This window comes from Nomascus leucogenys, chromosome 1a, assembly GCF_006542625.1.
Source record: "Nomascus leucogenys isolate Asia chromosome 1a, Asia_NLE_v1, whole genome shotgun sequence".
NCBI classification, from domain to species: Eukaryota; Metazoa; Chordata; class Mammalia; order Primates; family Hylobatidae; genus Nomascus; species Nomascus leucogenys.
Genome location: NC_044381.1, coordinates 50248901 through 50269050, shown reverse-complemented (window position 1 = coordinate 50269050; position 20150 = coordinate 50248901). Strand labels below are relative to the sequence as shown.

At 41.4% G+C, this 20150-nt stretch overlaps 1 protein-coding gene across 3 annotated transcripts in view; it reads right to left on the bottom strand.

Annotated features, from left to right (window-relative positions):
- FRMD3 (FERM domain containing 3) overlaps positions 1-20150 on the bottom strand; it is a 308595-nt gene that overhangs the window by 149325 nt on the left and 139120 nt on the right. For all 3 annotated transcript variants that reach the window (XR_004029333.1, XM_030809553.1, XM_030809541.1), the window contains exon 2: positions 2984-3088. Coding sequence is in view for 2 of the 3 variants with exons in the window: in XM_030809553.1 (XP_030665413.1) it covers positions 2984-3088 (105 nt within the window). In the remaining variant the exon portion in view is untranslated. The remainder of the gene's footprint in view (positions 1-2983; positions 3089-20150) is intronic.

The window sequence follows — 20150 nt, the reverse complement described above, 5'->3', positions numbered from 1 at the left end:
TGTTAGCATCCTGTGTAATCACAGTACAACTATCAAAATGAGAAGCCAATATTAGCCAATTTAGTTAATGCTATTCTACCATAGCATTAACTAAACTACAGACTTTCTGTGTTCACCCAGTTTTCCCACTACTATACTTTTCTATGTTTCAGGATCCCACATTGCCTTGAGTTGACATGTCTCTCCAATCTCTGACTGTGAATCCAGTCTGTCCTTGTCTTTCATGACCTCACACTTTTGAAGGTCAGTTATTTTGGAGAATGTCCCTCACATTGAATTTGCCTGACCTTTTCTCAATATTTGATTAAGGTTATGCATTATTGGGAAGAATGCCACAGAGATGATGCATACTTCTCAGTGCATGGTATCAGGAGGTACCTGATGTTAATATGTGTTTTTACTGGTGATGTTAATCTTGGTCTCTTGGTTAAAGTGCTATCTGTCATGTTTCTCCACTATAGAGTTATTATTTTTCCCTTTGTAATCAAAAAAATGCCTTGGGAAGGAGGGGTTACTTTGCAAATTTCCTGTTTCTCCTTAAACTTTTGCACACTAATTTTAGCTCTTGCCTGCAATAATTATTATTGTGTATGATGATTTTCTATTTCCCTCGCTCCTTCTACATTTATTAATTAAAATTCTTCTGTATGGAAGAGCTGACCCAAGTTTTCCCTTTATTTTTTATTTAATTAATTACTTATATTAGGATGGACTCATGGATATTTATTTCATTCTATGGGTTATAATCCAACACTATTGTTATTCTGTGACACCAATTGTTCCTTAATGTCTTGCCTTATGGAAGCCACTGACCGTCTCTGGGCCTTAGTTTCCCCCTTCCTTAAAGGCTTTTCAGCAAGACGAGGCTATAATGAGGAACATTCATGGTACATGATAGATGCTCAACTAAATAGTAGCTAGAATTACTTCTGCAGGTTGGCCATTTATCATTTACAATTGAATTTTGCACAAAATAACCTGTTTGCAGTGGTGACTAGAGGACTAATAGAGTCCAGAGTTTATTTGGCCCACAGGGACTTTGATCTATAATCCTAAACTCAAACACTCACTCTACCACTTACTAACTGTGAAACCTGGGACAAGTAACAACTTCTTTGAGCTTCTTTCGCTCTTATACAAGTGTAATATCTTCACAGGCTATAAAAAGTTATGGCTATGAATGTCTTTATATCACGGTCCCCAGACCAAAGCTGGCTTGGCTGCATCAAAATTAGATTAGGAATAGGCTAAGTGCATGTTGCTGGCCCTAACCCCATGGATTCCGATTTAAGACGTCTGGAATAGGGTCCACACTATGCAAACACCTAAGGTGATTTTCTTGCAGGGCCAGGTCTGGAAACCAGTGTTACTCAGTAAACACCACACACGCCCATCCCTGACGTCATGTCAGCCCCACATCCCCGCCACTGCCCTGCCACCTTCGTCTCACTCAGGTAAATGCCTGGACCATCCAACGGTTACTACGAGTACTACAGGAAACCAAAATCCTTCTGAGCTGTAATACTTCATTGCATCCCTTTATATAAACTTGGGTCCCTAGGACTCCAAGAGCAAAATAAGATTCTCTATATATCAGATGCAAATCTAATCTATTCCTTAAATATCCTCTTATTTACAGAAATACACTCTGTGAGCCTCTCCTCATGGTATTGGGTCAGTAAACACTAAACTAAGAGACAAGTGAGGTGTGGGGGTGGAAAGAGGAGACAGGAAGAAGATCAGGGACACTGAGGAGGAGGAGAGCAAATTAAAGAAGGCAGAGGGGTCCTATCTCCACTTCCAGGCTACCCCCAGGTGACCCCTTCACACACTATCTTGCTAGTAAGAAGCAAAGACCCAAGTGTGTACTGAGCCTCTGAGCCCATGGCTGGGACCTGCCCCAGGAGCCGGGGGTGGAGATCCCCAGGGGTCATTTGGATATGAAGGGCACACATCACATGGTTCTGGCATATGCTACACTGAACACACCTAGGCTGCTACACCAGCTCAAAAGGTAAGACTCCTGCTCACTCTTCCCCACCAACAGATACCAAAAAGGGTAGGTGTCTCCAGGAGCAAGAATAAAACAGGGGCTTTCAAGTTTAGTTGTGCCCAAGGAGCTGCTTCTGAAGTGACTTAAACCCTTCATCTGTCAAAACTTTGTTCAAAAAAACCGAGGTGAAATTCACATAACAAAATTAACCACTTTAAAATGTACATTTTGGTGGCAACCACCATCAATGTGAAGTTTCAAACATGTTCATCCCTCGAAAAGAAAACCCTATACCCATTAAGCAGTCATTTCTCAATTACTCTTCCTACCAACAGCTTTTTTTTTTTTTTGAGACAGGATCTTGCTCTGTAACCCAGGCTGGAGTGTAGTGGCCCCATCACAGATCACTGCAGCCTTGATCTCCCAGGCTTAAGCTATTCTGCCCCACCTCAGCCTCCCAAGTAGCTGTGACGATAGGCACGTGCCACCATGCCCAGCTAATTTTTGTATTTTTTGTAGAGGTGGAGTTTTGCCATGTTGCCAGGGCTGGTCTTGAACCCCTGGGTTCAAGTGGTCCATTCATCTAGGCCTCCCAAAGTGCTGGGATTACAGATGTGAGCCACAGAGCCCAGCCTCAATAACTTTTTATAGTGAGTGGGGTTGGGCGGGGGTGATATTCTCCATAGTGAAATTTTATGTAGCCATTGTTTGAGGGACTTTGGGAAACCCTGGGTTCAAAGGGCACAGGGACATTCTCTCCTCTAAGCAGATGGTAGCAGCCTTCTGGAAAGGCCTAGGGTAACTTTTCCCTTCTCTTGCTCCACCCAGTCCAGTGAGGACAATGCCAGCCTCTTCTGCTCACACAAGGTTTCATGTGCCCAATAATCTGTGAGAACAAGGGCATCACTAGGGCTTTGAGAGGAACCCCCACAGTGCACCACAGTCTGGGTCACTCCCTGAAAATGGCTCCAGACAGAAATCAGCTCTTACCCTTTGCTTCTCTGGGTCCACATAGCGAATGCCAAAGTAGTCCTTCTCCAGCAGGCTGTAGTAGTTGCAGATGTGGTCAATGAGAAACTGCCCTTTGGTTTCCCTCTGCAAAGGAAGCACATTTAAGTCTCAGCCAGAGCTCACCTCGTGCATTCATGTCCTCAGGGAGCCTTGTTCACCACCATGGGTCCATGCTCCGAAAAATAAATGTGCTCACTCCAGTCCCTGAAGAAGGGGCTTCCAAACTCTTGTAACCACAAATCCTCAATGATAAATACATTTGACATTATGAGCCATTACACACACGCAAACACATGCACACACATACACGGAACCAAAAGGACCCCAAAAAGAGGAGTCAAAATAATCCATATGCCATTTAATTTGTCTAATGCTATTTATGACTCAGAGTACTAATTTCACAACACAGTAACTTGTGGAGGTCCACAATTTGGAAACTCTCATGTAACACATACAACGGCCTAACTGCTTTTTCTAATTCCTCGGTACATATTCATTCATTTGGTTCTCACAACGATCCTACCAGGAACGTTCTCATTTTATATCGGAGAAAACTGAGCCACAAAGAGGTTCAGTGACTTGCCCAAAGTCACACAACTTGAATGGAGCAGGACAGGATTTGAGCCAGGCCAACTGGCTGCAGTATGTGGGCTCCTTCCGAGCCACTTTGACTCCCTGGAGCAATCAAAAGTCCACTGCAGCTCTGCCAGGAGGCAGGGTCTGGTGAGAGTGGCAATGCTGTGAGTGGTAACTAAATTCCCTGGCTCTCAGCGGGAATAGTGGGGAACCTGCTTCCTTGGTCGTCAGAGCCACTGTGTCCCTTCCATAAACCAACACAGAAAGGCAGTGTGGAAGATTCAGGGGAGCCCAGGACTAAGATCCAAAGACAGGTCTGTGTGACCTTGGGTAAACCCCTGGCTGTTTCTACTTCGGTAAAATAAGATGGTTGGACTAGATGATTTCTAAGTTGGTTAGGTTATTTTTCCTTCTAAAATTCTACGAGTGAAAGATGTAACAGCCAAATCTGATTAACATAAATACCACTGCAACAAAAACCTCTTCATAGTAAAGACCCTTCCAAGCCCTCATCAGGATATCTGATAAGATTAATTTCTGCTTCAATCAAAGTCGCTGACAGACCCATGAAATGTTTTAGAGATGTGACCTATTAAAATATATGAAGAAATTAGAGGCACTAAGTGAGCCACTTTTTCAATCCACTAAAAATAATTTTGAAAGATCAGTTTGGTCTATGTTACATAATGATCTTTTCATTAAAGACCACTACCATTAACTCAGGAAGTTGGATGGGAAAGCCACACCCTCCAGCAAGATCTCCACTGACTACTCAAGACCCTTGAGGGAAGAAAATGCTGCTGCAGACAATGCAGTGATTAGACAATGCAAGAGTGGTTGAAACGGGTCAAAGCCTTCCAAAAAGCCTGGGATGTGCTGCACTGAGTGAAGGACTGGGGCTTGTAAGCACATAGTGTGATAAGAAACCTCCATTTTCCTGAAATCACTTTTGAGTTTGATTTTGAATAAGCTTCAAGTCTTTAACTTCCTTCCTGAGAAACCATCTGATATAGCTCAAAAGAGATAAAACATAAAAATGGAATTTGTTTTTAAATGTCTGTAATTGTTTTTTAATCCAGGAGGCTCAAATGACAAAGCTATACCTAACAGCTGAATTCAATGCCCAGAAAATAATCATTGGCTTTAGCTCCTTTTACACATATACTCTGTAATCCATTCATCTTTAAAAGGTTGCAGCATTATCCCCTCACCAAATATAACATAGGAGCTCATCGTTTTATGATTGAATGGCAAAGCCCTCTTCACTAGGATTTACCATAGGGAAGTATTCCCTACCATATTCCAGATACGTGGGTCAAGGCAGTGCATTGTAATAATATGGGATTGAGCAGGCCTTGATTGTTCATGACAGATACTGCTGTCATTTTGCCCTAAAGAAGATGTACTCAACAACACAACAAAGATTTTTTTAAATGATTAAACACAGCAACCAATATACACCCTCCAGCAAGATCTCCATTGACTACTGAAGACCCTTGAGAGAAGAAAATGCTGCTGCAGACAACGCAGTGATTAGAGTAGGCAAACGTGGCTGAAACGGGGGTCAATGCCTTCCAAAAACCAGGTCAGGCCAATTCCCGTGGTTCCAGACCACCAGGTGGGTTCTAGATCTTTGCTACTGAAGGTATAGCCTACAGAGCAACACTATCACAGAGCAGCAGCCTCAGTCTCACCCAGGAGGGAGCCTGTTGGAGACAGAATCTCAGGCACTGCTCCGGCCCTGCTGCACCTGGCCTGCATTTTGGCAAGATCCCCAGTTTATTCGCATGCACATTGAAGTTTGAGAAGCATTGGTCCAGGAGGATTTCCAAAACACAGGAAAAGCACAAAATTTTACCTTTCTCCAGAGACCACCACAAAGAAAAAAAAAAAAAGCCCCTTTTCCCTTGAGAATTGTCTCTTCCTTTACTCAGAAAAATCAGTCCTTTCCTGCCTTGGGTACACAAGCTGCCTCTGCCATTGTCAGGAGACATCGATAGCCCTTTGCAGTTCTGCCCCAGCCTCTGCACGTTGCCCAGCCAGCCTCACCACCCTGAGACCCTCCATGTCTCACTGCTTGGTGCCAAGGAAGTCAGCTTATAGTCCCACATTCTCCGCCTGGAAATCCAGACAAAGTCTGTAAGCCATTTAAGTTCCTACTGTTGTCATTTTTGTGCCCTAAGCTCGGTTCTTGCACTAAACAAAAGCCTGCATAGGCCCAGTACCAAAGGTTGGAAGAGCTGGTTCAGGAGTCAGGTGCACGAGGGGCAGAAGTCCAGCTACTGCCCATATACCTCACTTCAGAAGAGAGACTGGAGAGTAAACAGTGGTTATGACCCGAACCTTCCACATGCTTCCTCCTGAGTCTCCTGAAGATAGAGGTTCCTTCCCTGCGGCCTAAACCAGTGCCTGGCATGCTGGATGTTACCAGATGAATAAGAAGGCTTTCCTTTCTTCTCATGGAAAACATGAGGTCTGGGAACAGAAGGAAGCACTTTCCACAAGCCCGCACAGCACTAACAGAGAGCCCCGGGTGAGAAAATAGTGTCCTGGTATTGGCAATTCCGCAAATGTAGTAGAATTGGCCAACTTTCATGCATCTCTCTCAAGGTCTGTGTGCAGAAGTGGTTATCAAAGATCTCAAGTAAAAGGATTTCTTTTCAATGTCAGACTTTTGTTGATTCTCCCACAGGATAGCAGTTCTACGTGCAGTACTGATTGAGTAGAGAAAAAAAATCAAGCAGCTAATTTAAATTCTTCAGAGCTGTTACCTAAATTATGTTTTATTAATCACAACAGCATTTAATACATGTGAAAAGTAGTAAGACATAAATGCGTGAGCAGGGTCTAATACAAGAATCAGTAGGATTTAATAATCTGTGCTTAAAATCCTTATGTGCCTAAGTATAGACTTTTGATGCTGTCTCTAAATGAGGTTGTATGGTCTCAGAAATGCACCGACAGGGTTGAAAGAATTTGTTCAACTACAGAACTTAACTTATGTCTCAATACTGGTCCTTATTATCTATAGTACACTGTGAATTGATTCTTTTTATAAATACTGTACTAAAATAATGTGAAGACAATTGCAATATTTTTAATGTGTTAAAATCTATAAGCCAGTGCTAGCCAAGATGTGACCCATGGACTATGCCAGAATATGAACAGTGCATGACTGGTCCTCCAAGACAGCAGTCACCATCCTTTTTGGAACCAGGGACCAGTTTCATGGAAGACAGTTTTTCCAAAGACAGGGTGGCGGGATGGTTTCAGGATGATTCAGGCACCTAACATTTATTGTACACTTTATTTCTATTATTATTATATTGTAATATATAAGGAAATAATTATACAATTCACCATAATGTAGACTCAGTGGGAGCCCTGAGCTTGTTTTCCTGCAACTAACTGGGGGTGATGGGAGACAGTGACAGATCATCAGGCATTAGATTCTCATAAGGAGTGTGCACCCTAGATCCCTTACCTGCACAGCTCACAATAGGTTTGCACTCCCATGAGAATCTAATGCCACTGCTGATCTGACAGGAGGTGGAGCTCAGGTAGTACTGCGAGTGATAGGGAGCAGCTGTAAATACAGATGAAGTTTCTTGCTTGCCCCCAGCTCACCTACTGCTATGCAGCTCAGTTCCGAGGCCCAGGGATTGGGAGCCCCTACTCCAAAAAACAAGTGCAGAAATTAAGATCAATTTAATTCTATCGTGTGTGTGTGGTTTTTTTTTTTTTTTTTTTTACAAATATTGGTCCAAAGCAGACTGAAGGAATAAAAATCTAGTACTTGTGTCTCCCCACGGAGAGTTTGAGACTCTCTGATCTAAACTGTGCCACCAGGCTTGGGGGTTCTGTTTGGGATTTCTTTAGTCCACAAGCCCCAAAGTGTAAAGGGGATTGTGTCCTCTCTCTCACCTTCTCTGCCCATTTTTCAGACAATTTTTAGTGTGTGTTAGATCGCTGAACCCCCTGCAATAATCTCATCTTCCCTCAGGGTGGGAAGTGCTAGTCTCCTGGGTATGGCAGGATACTTGGCATAATTCTGGGCATCTCAAATGGCAAATTCTCTCACTGGGCTAAAGACTCACTGATGTGGCAAACTGGATCCATTTCAAAAGAATTTGTGTAAAATAATCACATGTCTGATTAGGGATGGCTGGGCAAGAGTGGGCTAACCCTTTTGAGAGAGTGAAAAAAAGTATTTAGTTACTCTGAATCTCTATCTCCTGGTCTGTAAACTCTAAATAATGCAGTCTTTAATGGGCAACCTGAATATTAAACACAATGTTTGTAAATATCTTGTGGGACACATAGTAGCTGCTCAATAAATGACAGCTAGATACTGTTGTTGTTTGTAATATGATGATTTTGTTTCTTCTGATGCCCATAGTACCTTCTCTTCAAAGGCTGCTGAGTGGACCAGTCAGTAGTAAGTCCCACCAAACACAGATGTCAGGAGAGCTTATCATTCTCTCACAGAATGGGTTGGATTTACCCCTTTACACCCTATGGAACCTAATTTTTACAGTCACAAACTAGCCTACTTGTCAGAAAAGTCCACCTCCCCTCCCCACCCCAAAGTATGTACTAGGAAAACAGAAGACGCCACTGTGTTCTAATCTTGTTTTCACCACTCATCAGCTAAGTGGCCTTAAGAAAGTCACCAAATTCCTCTGAGACTGTTTATCCTTCTACAATGGGAGAATAATGATGGTAACTTCCAGATGTATCCCCAATTAGATATTTTAAGGCTTATTCAGGTATCTGTTAAACACCTATTATGCACCAGTCATTGAAATAGGGATTATAAATAAACAATGAGTGAAACCTAGAAATTTATCATCTCGCAGATCTTAAAACCCTGCCCTTTGTAAAATGTGAATGAATTTTGTAAACTGCAAAGTATTATACCAATGTTAGATGTCATTATTAATAATATTAAGAATAATCTTAATCTTCAATCTTTGTCTCAATTTTACATATCCTTTTAGATATAAGGAAGTTAAGTGGAATAGTCTTTGCCTCCCAGAACTGTCCTCTGTAGATTAAAAAAAAGGGGGGAACAAAAAGACAAAGAACTCAATTCTTATTTTTATTTATTTGAGTTTATTTTATGTTCATGGGTACATGTGCAGGTTCGTTATACAGGTAAACTTGTGTCATGGGGGCTTGTTGTACAGATTATCTCATCACCCAGGTATTAAGCCTAGTACCCATTAGTAATTTTTTCTGATCCTCTCCCTCCTCCCACTCTCCACCCCCAACAAGTTTCCATGTCTGTTGTTCCCCTCTTTGTGTCCATGTGTTCTTATCATTTAGCTCCCACTTATAAGCGAGAACAGGTGGTATTTGGTTTTCTGTTCCTGCTTTAGTTTGCTAAGGATAACTTTCCTTGATTCTCTGCAGCTAACTGCTAATGATGTATTCACTTCAACTCCCAAGTTCAGCAGCAAAATTAAAACAACAATAAATTTGTGCTTAAAGAAAAAGAGCAAAGAAAACAATTGCCCAAGTTAGCAATAGCTTTTCTTCAATAATAATAAAAAAAAAAGCCTGGCAGATTTCAGTCCCCAATTCCTAAAACTCCAAGCAAGGTTTTGTTCAGCCTTTTAGACACTGGTTAAGTGGAAAAAACAGTACCAACCCCAAAATACTGAATATATTGCTAAACTAGTTTAGAGTTTGAATAGCTACCTTCAGGGATGAAGGTATGAACATAGTAATAAGAACTACTATTCATTTAACACTTACTGTATTATCAAGAACTTTGCTACATATTTTGCATTTGATCTCTTGACAACCCATTGGGGTAGTTAATATTCTCCTCATGTTACAGATGAGGGAAAATGAACTCAGAAATTCTGTGTTTGTTTACAGGACTGTCAAACCGAGGTCTGACACCTATGCTGAATCTGTTCTAGGAACTCAGTTGGCCTATGTGCCCTCATTCTCTATGTGGAGATAGAGGAAAACAACAATATGAGGATTTGGAAGCAATGTCAAGTTCTCCAATTACTAGAATTTGGACACTGGCAGGAAGGAGCACTGGGTTACCCACAACAACAGCAGGCTGGGAAAAGGCAGTTTTATAAAATACAAAGCACATTCTAATAGACTTCATTTGTTAACTGCTTAGCAACCATACATCCCTTTATCTTTCTTAAAGGAACCCAGATTTTCCTCAGGTATGCATATGCGTGTACACGCATGCACGCACACACATGGTACCGGCATAAGCCTCAAGGAACTATGACCCAATCGCGTCTGAGGGCTCTAGCTTGGTTGGTATGAGGGTAACCCCACCTCTCTTGTCTGATTGGTTCAGGAAAGGACACATGATCCAGCTTAGGCCAATGAGACATGAGGAATACTTTACGAGGGCTTCTGGGATAATTCTTACTTAGTCTTCTGAAAGAGCTTCGAGAAGAGACTTGCCCTTCCCTCTGGACCATACACAGAGGTGCAGTGGGATTGAGGATGAAGCCGAAATATTCACAGAGAAATGGAGCCTATGTCTGCAGACCGTCAATCTGTTAATGTGAATTTCCTTGGAGATGCCCATGAAATTCCTTGTTATTTCAGCAAGTACAGATTGGCTTTTCTGTTTGTTGCACCCAACATTTTCGCTCCAGACAGAAGGTAAATCAATGCCTCAGGCCAAGAAGAGCTAAGAGAGAACAATAATGCTGATGTGAAACACAGTTGCAGAGATGGCTGACTGATGAGCCCGGGAGCAGAGTCCATTGACTCTGCTCTTTGTTCTGCTGTGTTCTATTCAGTCAGCATAGTGTTAACTGAGCTGATCATGGCTGACTGATGAGCCCAGGAGCAGAGTCCATTGACTGCTGTGTTCTATCAGTCAGCATAGTGTTTTGGTGTTTTTGAATGGAGAGACTGCACATAAAATCTGGATGCTAGCTGCCCTTGAAAAGCTGGAGGGTTTGGAAGCTGGACCGTAAAGGTCTGGTTGGCTTCTCCTTTCCCTGAAAAATGAACTCTGCAGTCCACCACATTTCCGCCTTCCCTGTTGTCTTCTGCTTCTTCCATTTCCCTCAATTCCCTGATCACTGGAGGTATTTGAGTTTACAATCCCTAATCTGAGACAATAACAGAGGTCTCAGAAAGCGATCCTTGAAAGAGCTTTCCTTGGGAGTACATCCTCAGAGCCAGGAAACATCCTCAGTGGACACAGCTTTGGGCTGCCCTCTAAAGTTGCCCAACAACTGGGGTCCTAGGACTCAATGGAGGAAGAAAGACCTAATACAGAACAGAGACCTGGGAGAGGCTCGCTGGAATGAGGGAAGCAGGCAAGGGCCAGAGGAGTTGGAAGCACAGCCCCAGGATGGTGGGAACAGTTTGCTCTGGGATTGGCACTGTTCCTCCAGGACCCCTCTATGATAAACAGAAGTGGGAGCTGTGAGGCCTCATTTCCTAATTATGAGGGTTGTGAGGTTCTTGTTCAAAGGGCTCTGTTGCTTGGCACCTTATGCCCGCAGAAGTTGCTTTTGAGAAGGGACAGCCTTCATAAATGTACATCTGGGAAAGAACAGAATTGTCTCTGGTGATTCCTCTACCTGGAAGGAAGAATCCAATCATCTGAATGCCCAGAAACTCCATGAGGAGCTTCTAACCAATTACAAGGCCCTTAACAACAACTAAATGCTCAGTTTGCTGCTAGGATTATGTCTTCTAGGGACAGATGGATACATTTCTCTGGTGAATTAAGGGCCTTGATTCATTTACCTTCATAGGCAGACAAATAAAGAATAGTAATGAGAAACTGGTGAACTAAATAGTTCTGCTTTTATTGTCAAGGACAAGCATTTATTAATATAAGAAAGATTGTAGCTTGATTGAACAACATAAAAATGCTGTTAATATTCTGCTATAAAAAAAACTCAAGCCTACTTGTGTAAATTCACATATTTTGTTATGTTAGGGACCACAGCTTTAACAAAAACTGCATCTCTTTAATAAGAAAACCTTTATTAAACAGCAAGTAATATATTGCTTTGTTAACAGTAACTGGTACTGTCGCTAACAGTAACTGGTATTCTTCCTATTGCAAACAGTAACTAGATATTAAGCCGTGACATATATTCAGAAAATTACATCATCCCAAGAATATGAGAGTAATATTAAAGTTATTTAAATAGGAGATAAATGTAAAGAAAAACAAGAATAGAGGAACTTCTCATGGTTGAATCTGTGGTTCTCACACAGAAATTAAAAGTTTCTTTGATTTGTGTTATCCAAATATTTTCAAATGTATGGAAGATAAACCCAAGATTTGGGAAAAATGAAATATACCTAATGTTAAATGACGAGTTAATGGGTGCAGCACACCAATATGGCACATGTATACATATGTAACGAACCTGAACGTTGTGCACATGTACCCTAAAACTTAAAGTATAATAATAATAAAATTTTTAAAAAAAGAAAGAAATATGTAATTCTGAATACATATCTGTTTTAGAGTAATAATTAGTAGCTACAGCTAAGATAATTGCAAATACAGGCAAATTTTGTTAAAGGCCTTTTTGTGCCCAGTAAGTATCCATAAGTTGGTGGAGGATTATGACTATAGTAGTGACTTAAAAAACAGAAAATAACAACAAAAACAATACCAGGGCCAGCTACCCATGGGGGAAAAAAAAATCAATAGTTGCCTGAAAGTGAGCACTGGATACAAAAATAAAGGCAAGACACAAACAGCCACCTTACCCAGCCAGGCCCAATGGTAGAGAATGAAAACCCAACTGCTTATCTAATGCCCATGGTAGCCCCTACACACTATGAGAAGACAGACATACAGTCAACATCACAGCAAGAGGCTTAATAGTATTAAAGCTAGAGAAGTCAAAAGGGTCCTAAGGAAGAAAGACAAAGAAATAGTGCATCCAGAAGATGAAGCAGCCAGAATAGATTGGTCAGTTTATCATCTGAATCCTAAACAGTGTCTTCTGAAGGAGTGTCATAGTTGAATAATCAGTCAAGGTAGCTTGGAGTTAGTAACCTTTGCCTCTTTTTGTTTTTCTTCTGGGTGTTTTCTGCCTCCATTACCTCTACTGCATTCTGTGGCTTTCATTCTAAAAGATGCCTTGTGTATCTGTTCCTAGTCATTCGGTCATTTCTGTTCTGACTGGCACACAGGTCCATCCCAATGCTTAGGGAATTATATTTGATTTGTCAGCTCTTCTTAGCAGTTTTTGCCACAGCCTAGTGCTCAAAAGGTTCTTTCTTCTCCATCTTTTTCTTCTCCTTCTTCTTCTTTCAGATTTTCATGCCAGGTCCAGCTCTTCAAAGCACTCACATCAGAATAATCTAGAAGTTTTACAAGTTGAATCTTTTCTATGATTTTAACAAAGTGAGTTTTTTTCTTCATGCTAAGGCTAAGGCTCAAAGAAGCTAATTAACTTACCCAAAGTCAACAGAGCTAGAAACTGGCAGAGTAAATATTTAAACCTGGGACTGCTATATTTGGTTATTATAACCACATTTTTAAATTGTTAAAAAGAAATAAATAACTTCCTCGACTTGATAAAGAATGTCTACCACATTTTAAAATTGTTAAAAAGAAATAATTTCCTCAACTTGATAAAGAATGTCTATTAAAACTATACAGCTAACATCATACTTAATAGTGAGAAACTAGATGTGTTTCCCTTAAACAGGGAACGAGGCAAAGATGTCCTCTCTTACCACTTCTTTTCAACACCATACTGGAAGTCCCAGCTAATGCAATAACACAAGACAAGAAAGAAAAAAGAAGAGAAAAGAAAAGACAGGAGAGGAGAAGACAGAAAAGAAAAGAAAAAGGTATGCAGATTGGGAAGAAAGAAATAAAAATTTCTTTGTCTGCAGATGACATCAGATGCTCTCATTGTCTATGTAAAAAATATCAAAGAATCTACCAAAAAAACCCACTCCTGGAATTAATAAACTAATAAGTGCAATGTTGCAGGACATAAAGCTAACATACAAAAATAAATTGTTTTCCTATAGACCAGCAATGAACAATTGAAAGTTGAAATTAAAAACAAAAGACCATTTACATTAGCACCCCAAAAAAATAAAATACTTAGGGATAACTCTAACAAAATATGTACAAAATCTATATCAGGAAAACTACCAAAATTTGGATGAAAGAAATAAAAGATCTAAATAAATGGATATTCTAGTACCCATGAACAGAATAGAAAAACTCAATATTGTCAAGATGTCAGTTCTTTTCAACTTATTCTGTAGATTCAATGCAAGCTCCATCAAAATCCCAGTGGGATATTGACAGTCAGATTCTGATGTTTTGTGAAAAGGCAAAAGATTTAGAGTGGCCAACACAGTATTGATGACAAACAATGTCAGAGGACTGATGCTACCCAGCTTCAAGACTTACTATAAAGTTACAGTGATGAAGGCAATGTGGTATCAGCAAAATAATAAGCAAATAGAACAATGAAACACAATAGAGAACCCAGAAATAGACTCACACAAATATAGTCAACTGATTTCTGACAAAAAGTCCCCAAAGGGTAAAATATATATTTTTAAGTTATCCTGATCACAGTAGCTGAGACAAGATTTTAAGCAAAGTGCTTTCAGAAATGAGCTATCTTTGTTAATCAATGCTTCCTGAACTTAAGTACATCTTCATTTAATATCTGCTTCTTTTTCTTAGTCTAGTCTATGATCTGGAATATTTGCTTCTCTAACAAGCCTTGTGAAACAGAAAGGCCAAACTCTCTGGGATTCACCATCTCCCTGAGCCACATCAGGAGATGCTAGCATCACCTCCTCTTCTTCTCAGATTCCTAATTAACAAGCATTCACTTAGAACTTCCTTAGTGCCTGGTTCTATGTACTATATTTAGATTACCTCAACTATTCATTGGATTTCATCCACATAAGCCCCAGGAGCTAATTGCGTTCCCATTTTCAAGAAGAGGAAGATAAAACTTAGGGTGGTTGAATAACTTGCCCAAGGTCACATGGCAAGCAAATGGCAAAATGCCAGGTTTGAACTCAGGTCTCTCAGAGTCCAGAAAGAAAAGACTAGAATTATTAACCGTTAGCGAGCAGTATAATGTTCAGATTTTTAAAAGTAGAATCACAGAATGTTGGAGTTGGAAGGTACTATAATCTTATCCAAACTCTTCATTTCAGAAATGGGGAAACTGAGACCCAGAGAATTTTAGATGAAATAATACAAATTAGTGCTGGAATTGAGATTTCAAATCAAGAGCTGGAGCCAGGATATATCAGTCAGGATAGGCTAGATTAAGCTGCAGTAACAAAGAATTCCAAAAGGTCAGTAAGTTAACACCACAGAGGTTTATTTCTCACTTAGTATGCATAGCCAATGAATATTGGCAGGGGAGAATTCTGCTCCTCATCTCTTTGAGACGTGAAGGGATTAAGGATTCCTCTTGACAGCTGTTTCAACAGTCAACACAGCAGCAGGAAAGGAGTGGTGAGTCCCACACTGGCTTCTAAACATTCTGCCTGGAAGTGACATGCATCACTTCAGTTTATTGGCCAAAATAAGATACATATCTTGCCTAACTTCAGAGAGGTAAGAAAGTAAAATTTCACCATGTGCCTAGAAGGATGAAATAAAGAATGCTTACAAATAATCCTAATACCGATCACACTAGGGCTCAGTCCAACACTGGGTTTAATTAGTATAGTATGCTGGATTGGCCCTCCACAAGACTGTTTTTTAAATATGCACCTAAAATAATATTGTCACCCATTTTACAATCAATACAAAGATGCCTCAGGCATTTCTATAATAAATCCTAAACTATTATGTGCATTTTAAGGCATTCCATGAGTTTAGAGTTCATGGTCTAATTGGAATTGCTTTTGGCTCATATTTTTTAAATGATTTGTGAGTATACAGCTCCAAGAAAAATATAACAACAGTCAATTAGGAGCTGACATTCACACCCAGAGAGCAAAGAGATGGTTTCTGCTTGTGGAATTCTTAATGCCCCAGGAGCCTAATAAGGAAGACAGAATTCCTCCTGAAATTGCATACAAGATGGCTACCCTGAGCTCGACAGTTAAGGAAAACAAACTAACCAACCTGTGGCTCCAATTAAGCATAGAACTTCTGCACACTCTGTCTGTCAAGAGCCTTGGGCTGAGGGATTCTCCAGTTTCTGAGAATCATCTGACAATACAGCTTTTGGCTCCACTAGGATGATGGGGCCAAGCAGCCTGACCAAGAGTGGATGAATAGTTTATGGAGAAATTTAGAAATGCATTACCATTTACACAGTTAGCTAGGCTTTGCTGAGGTAGGGGGAAAATGTCCTCATGCAAGGCTAATAAGAAAGGAAAACTAAAAAAGGGCAGAGAAATGAAGATAAGAGAAGGAGATTATATACATGCAGCCTTAAAATAACCTTGGAAGTCCACATGTATCAGCCTCAGCAGGGCTCAGACACATTTTTAAAGAGAGGTCAGTAGCAAAAATACTTGAAAAGAAATTCAAATCATTATTAGTTTTCAAGGAACATTAAAGAGAGCCTACGGTCAAAACCATAGTAACACTCCCCAAAAGCTCTTTAGCCAATTCAAATTTTCTCATAGCCTTGAGATTCTACAGAGACTCTCAATTTTCTTTCTTTCTTTCTTTCTTTCTTTCTTTCTTTCTTTCTTTCTTTCTTTTTTTTTTTTTTGAGATGGAGTTTCACTCTGTTGCCCAGGCTGGAGTACAATGGCATGATCTTGGCTCACTGCAACCTCCGCCTCCCAGGTTCAAGCAATTCTCCTGTCTTAGCCTCCTGCGTAGCTGGGATTACAGGCGCCCGCTACCATGCTCGGATAATTTTTGTATTTTTAGTAGAGACAGGGTTTCATCATATTGGTCAGGCTGGTCTCGAACTCCTGACCTCAGGTGATTCGTCTGCCTCAGCCTCCCAAAGTGCTGGAATTACAGGCATGAGCCACCACGCTCAGCAAGACTCTCAATTGTCAAAAACTCCAAATTCCCTCCCCCAGGCCAAACCCACAAGGCACTATCATTTCTCTCCACATCCCTAACTTCCCTAATGGTAGCATTTTTTGCAATAAGAAATCATCTTTCCTCTCTAGGAGAGAGAAACGGGAGGAAAGAGAAATGGGAGACAGGCAGAAGGTGGCTTGAACACGCATGTGTGCTTGAAACTGCTGGGATAATGTTTTAAAGGGGCTTCTGCAGTGCTTCAAAGCATATCTCAGTTACACTTGGTGTAGCTTGCCTAGGTAGCATCCTGAGAAGGTTGAGAGGCTGGGAGTATAACGGGCTGAGCAGGAAGAGAGGAGACCCCACGAGAAGACGGAGTTAGCTCCAGAATGTCTTCCACTTCATTGGTATACATGTGGCTCGACACAGCCACACCACAGGAAATTACAGTCTAGTGTACTTCACATAAGTAATATGACAGAGCCCATAACAATAATAGGAATAACAGCTGCAAATTACTGAGCACTAACTATAAATGAGGGCCTGTGCTAAGTGCTGCACAGAGATTATGTCATTTACCCTTCCAACAACCCTAGCACCAGCTTATTTGGTCGAATGACCTTCTAGAAATGTATGACTTCCACCCACCTTTATTGCTAATTCCTCCAAGCTACTTTTTTTCCCCTCTCAAACCCTACTCCTTATTTCCAGCCCAGCATGGCCCACAGCTCCACTCTGTGAAGGCCTAATGTCTCATTTCAATAGTGTCATACCCGAAGGTTCCCAGTAGTCAGGCAATTAGCAGGCCTGTGACCTACACAGCTTCTGGAATTCCTAAAACAACTGCTCTGTGTGCAGCGGGAATTCCTGCATACACACACACACACACACACACACACACACACACGCAGGCACACACACAAGAACAATTTGTCACAAATATTTAAAGACTGGAAGATGTAGGCTGGGCTCCCCGGCTATCACACTTACCCCTTTCTTCAAGCGATTAGTCACTAAGGAGGAAAAACATCTTGGTTATATTTACATCTCTTCTGACTACACAGCAACTCAAGCTGAGGGTGTTTCATTTTTATGAAACTAAAAATGTAGAGGAAGATTGATGTGAATTTTAATCGCCATTATCAGCTATTACAAGCCAGCTTTCTTCTTTAAGCCTCCTCTGCCTTTTTTTTACCTTTGAGGCAGACAGCAGCTTCCTGAAGGAAGGAAAACATCACATCCAATCTACCAGCTCTTTATTTCTAAAGAACATTTTCACCCATTGTTTAGAAATGCATCATGGCAGAGCCTGATGGAACTGCATAAACCCACAAGAATGTGCAGAAATGCATGCTAAAAATGGGTGTGAAATGACAGCCCCTCTCAGGGATGCACTCGTAAAAAGTTACATACATTCAAGACAAATATAAAATGAAAAAAAATAGACAGAATAAACCATTTTTGTAAAACTCAGACGTTTTATGTTTGTGTGTATATTTATATGTACACACACATACATACATATACATGTAGACAAAAAGTAAAGATTTGAAGGCTAAAAAGCTAAATGTTGATGGGGATATTTGTGAGAGTTAAGAGTTAGGTTATTTTTAGTTTTTGCTTTGTGCCTTTTTATTTGCATTTTCTAGCTTTCCTACAAACAAAAAGCATTGGGTTGCTTATCAGTGTAAAGGTAATGTGTTTCTTTTTCATGGCACAGGACACTGGCTTACTCTCTGAAGGGACACACAGCCTATATTCCCAAGGGCTGATGGACTAGAGGTATCCTTAAGACTCACAAACCAGAATTCCAGTTCTCATGTTACCCAGAAGTACTGCTTCCTTTTCATTTTGGAGAGCAGAGAAGGAAGAGATGATGGGCTGAGTGAAGACAGACCATCTCTGATCTTAAAGTTCCATTTCTGAGACCCCTTGTAGAGGCTCCCTTAAAACATTACCCCAGTAGTTTTAAGCAAAGTGCATGGTAGAGGCCCCTGCCTCTGCCAACTAATAGCCCTTGGCAATTTATTAACCTCACTGGGCTTCCCAGTGCCCAGGTGTGCAACACTGGGCTGCACTGGATAGTTGAACTCCGCCTTAGACCCAAGCTGCAGCAGTTCTGGGTTTCCACAATGCCATGTTAGCAGAGCGCCACCCTGGCTTTGTCCCAGGGCTTACAGTGATCCACTTACATCTGAACCCAATCACTGGGTCCTCTAAAAGTTGCATCATGGGATGAGGAAGGAGCGGTTCTGGGATACGGAGAGAAGGATTGAAAGTATCCATAGGGCTGGGCACAGTGGCTCACACCTGTAATCCCAGCACTTTGGGAGGCCGAGGCGGGCGGATCACCTGAGGTTGGGAGTTCGAGACCAGCCTGACAAACATGGAGAAACCCCATCTCTACTAAAAATGCAAAAAAAAAAAAAAATTTAGCCAGGCATGGTGGCGCATGCCTGTAATCTCAGCTACTCGGGAGGCTGAGGCAGGAGAATTGCTTGAACCCGGGAGGCAGAGGTTGCGGTGAGCCAAGATTGTGCCATTGCACTCCAGCCTGGGCAACAAGAGCAAAACTCAGTCAAAAAAAAAGAAAGTGTCCATCATCTCCCTCCAAGCCCATGCCTGCAGTGAGGGTGGGACCAGAGCTGGCAGAGGTTTTTAGTTTGACGGTTTGTTGGGTAGGGCTGAGCTGCATAATTGGTTCTTACTTTCTGTCCTGACGAAAATTCTGCCAATTTTACTTGGTCACAGATTAAAGCAAACAGTAACTTCTGTTTCATTTCACATAGGCAATTTCTTTTTTTTTCCAGCAATTCTATCACATTCCATTCTCCCTTCCTACTGCCCCCTAGCATACACACTGAGAATTTGGCTGTGCCACTAATGTAAGGCAGCTGGGGTTGGAAATCAGAAAGCAGATAAACAGCATTGCTAAGGAGCTGCAGGAGCCTTCGGATCTCACAGAGCACAGAAAGTAGCCCTCTGAGTCTTCTGCCTCCAGTCACTAACACCAATCTTCCCTGCTTCCCCCTCCCTCCGTCCACGCACACCTCCTAGTTCCCATCTCTTTCTGTGAAGGGCCTCCCAATCTTTCCTTCCTATCATCATGGCCAAAAGTTAGAAGATGAGAAGGAGAAAAGTCAAAGGCTACTAGAGCCAAGGAATTCCTCACAACGATCTGCAGTGTCTGGAGGACCAGTTGGGTAGCCTTACTCCGGGTCTCCACTGCAGAACTTATACATATATGCTTTGTGCACACAAAGAAAAACAGCGGCCCAAAGATTCCAGCTAGGGCTCTTAGGATGGAGCAAAGTTCCCACAGGTAACTCATTGGTTAATTTTAAAGAGCTCAGGAAAGGAAGGAAGGATGGCTTTTTCTCTTGTGAGTCAAGACAAGGTCCTGAAGATAACCCTCCCAGATCAGAACGTAACTTTCAACCCACGACTGCTGCTCCCCCAAGTTATATGCGTCATCTCAGAGAGTTGGTTCCCTGCCATTGGGCAATTAACATGTTGTCAACGGGTCCTTATTTGGTGGTCAGTAAATGTTAGCCAGCATCGGTGAGGACACAGCCCATAGAAGAGAGCAGAGAAATCCAGAAATGT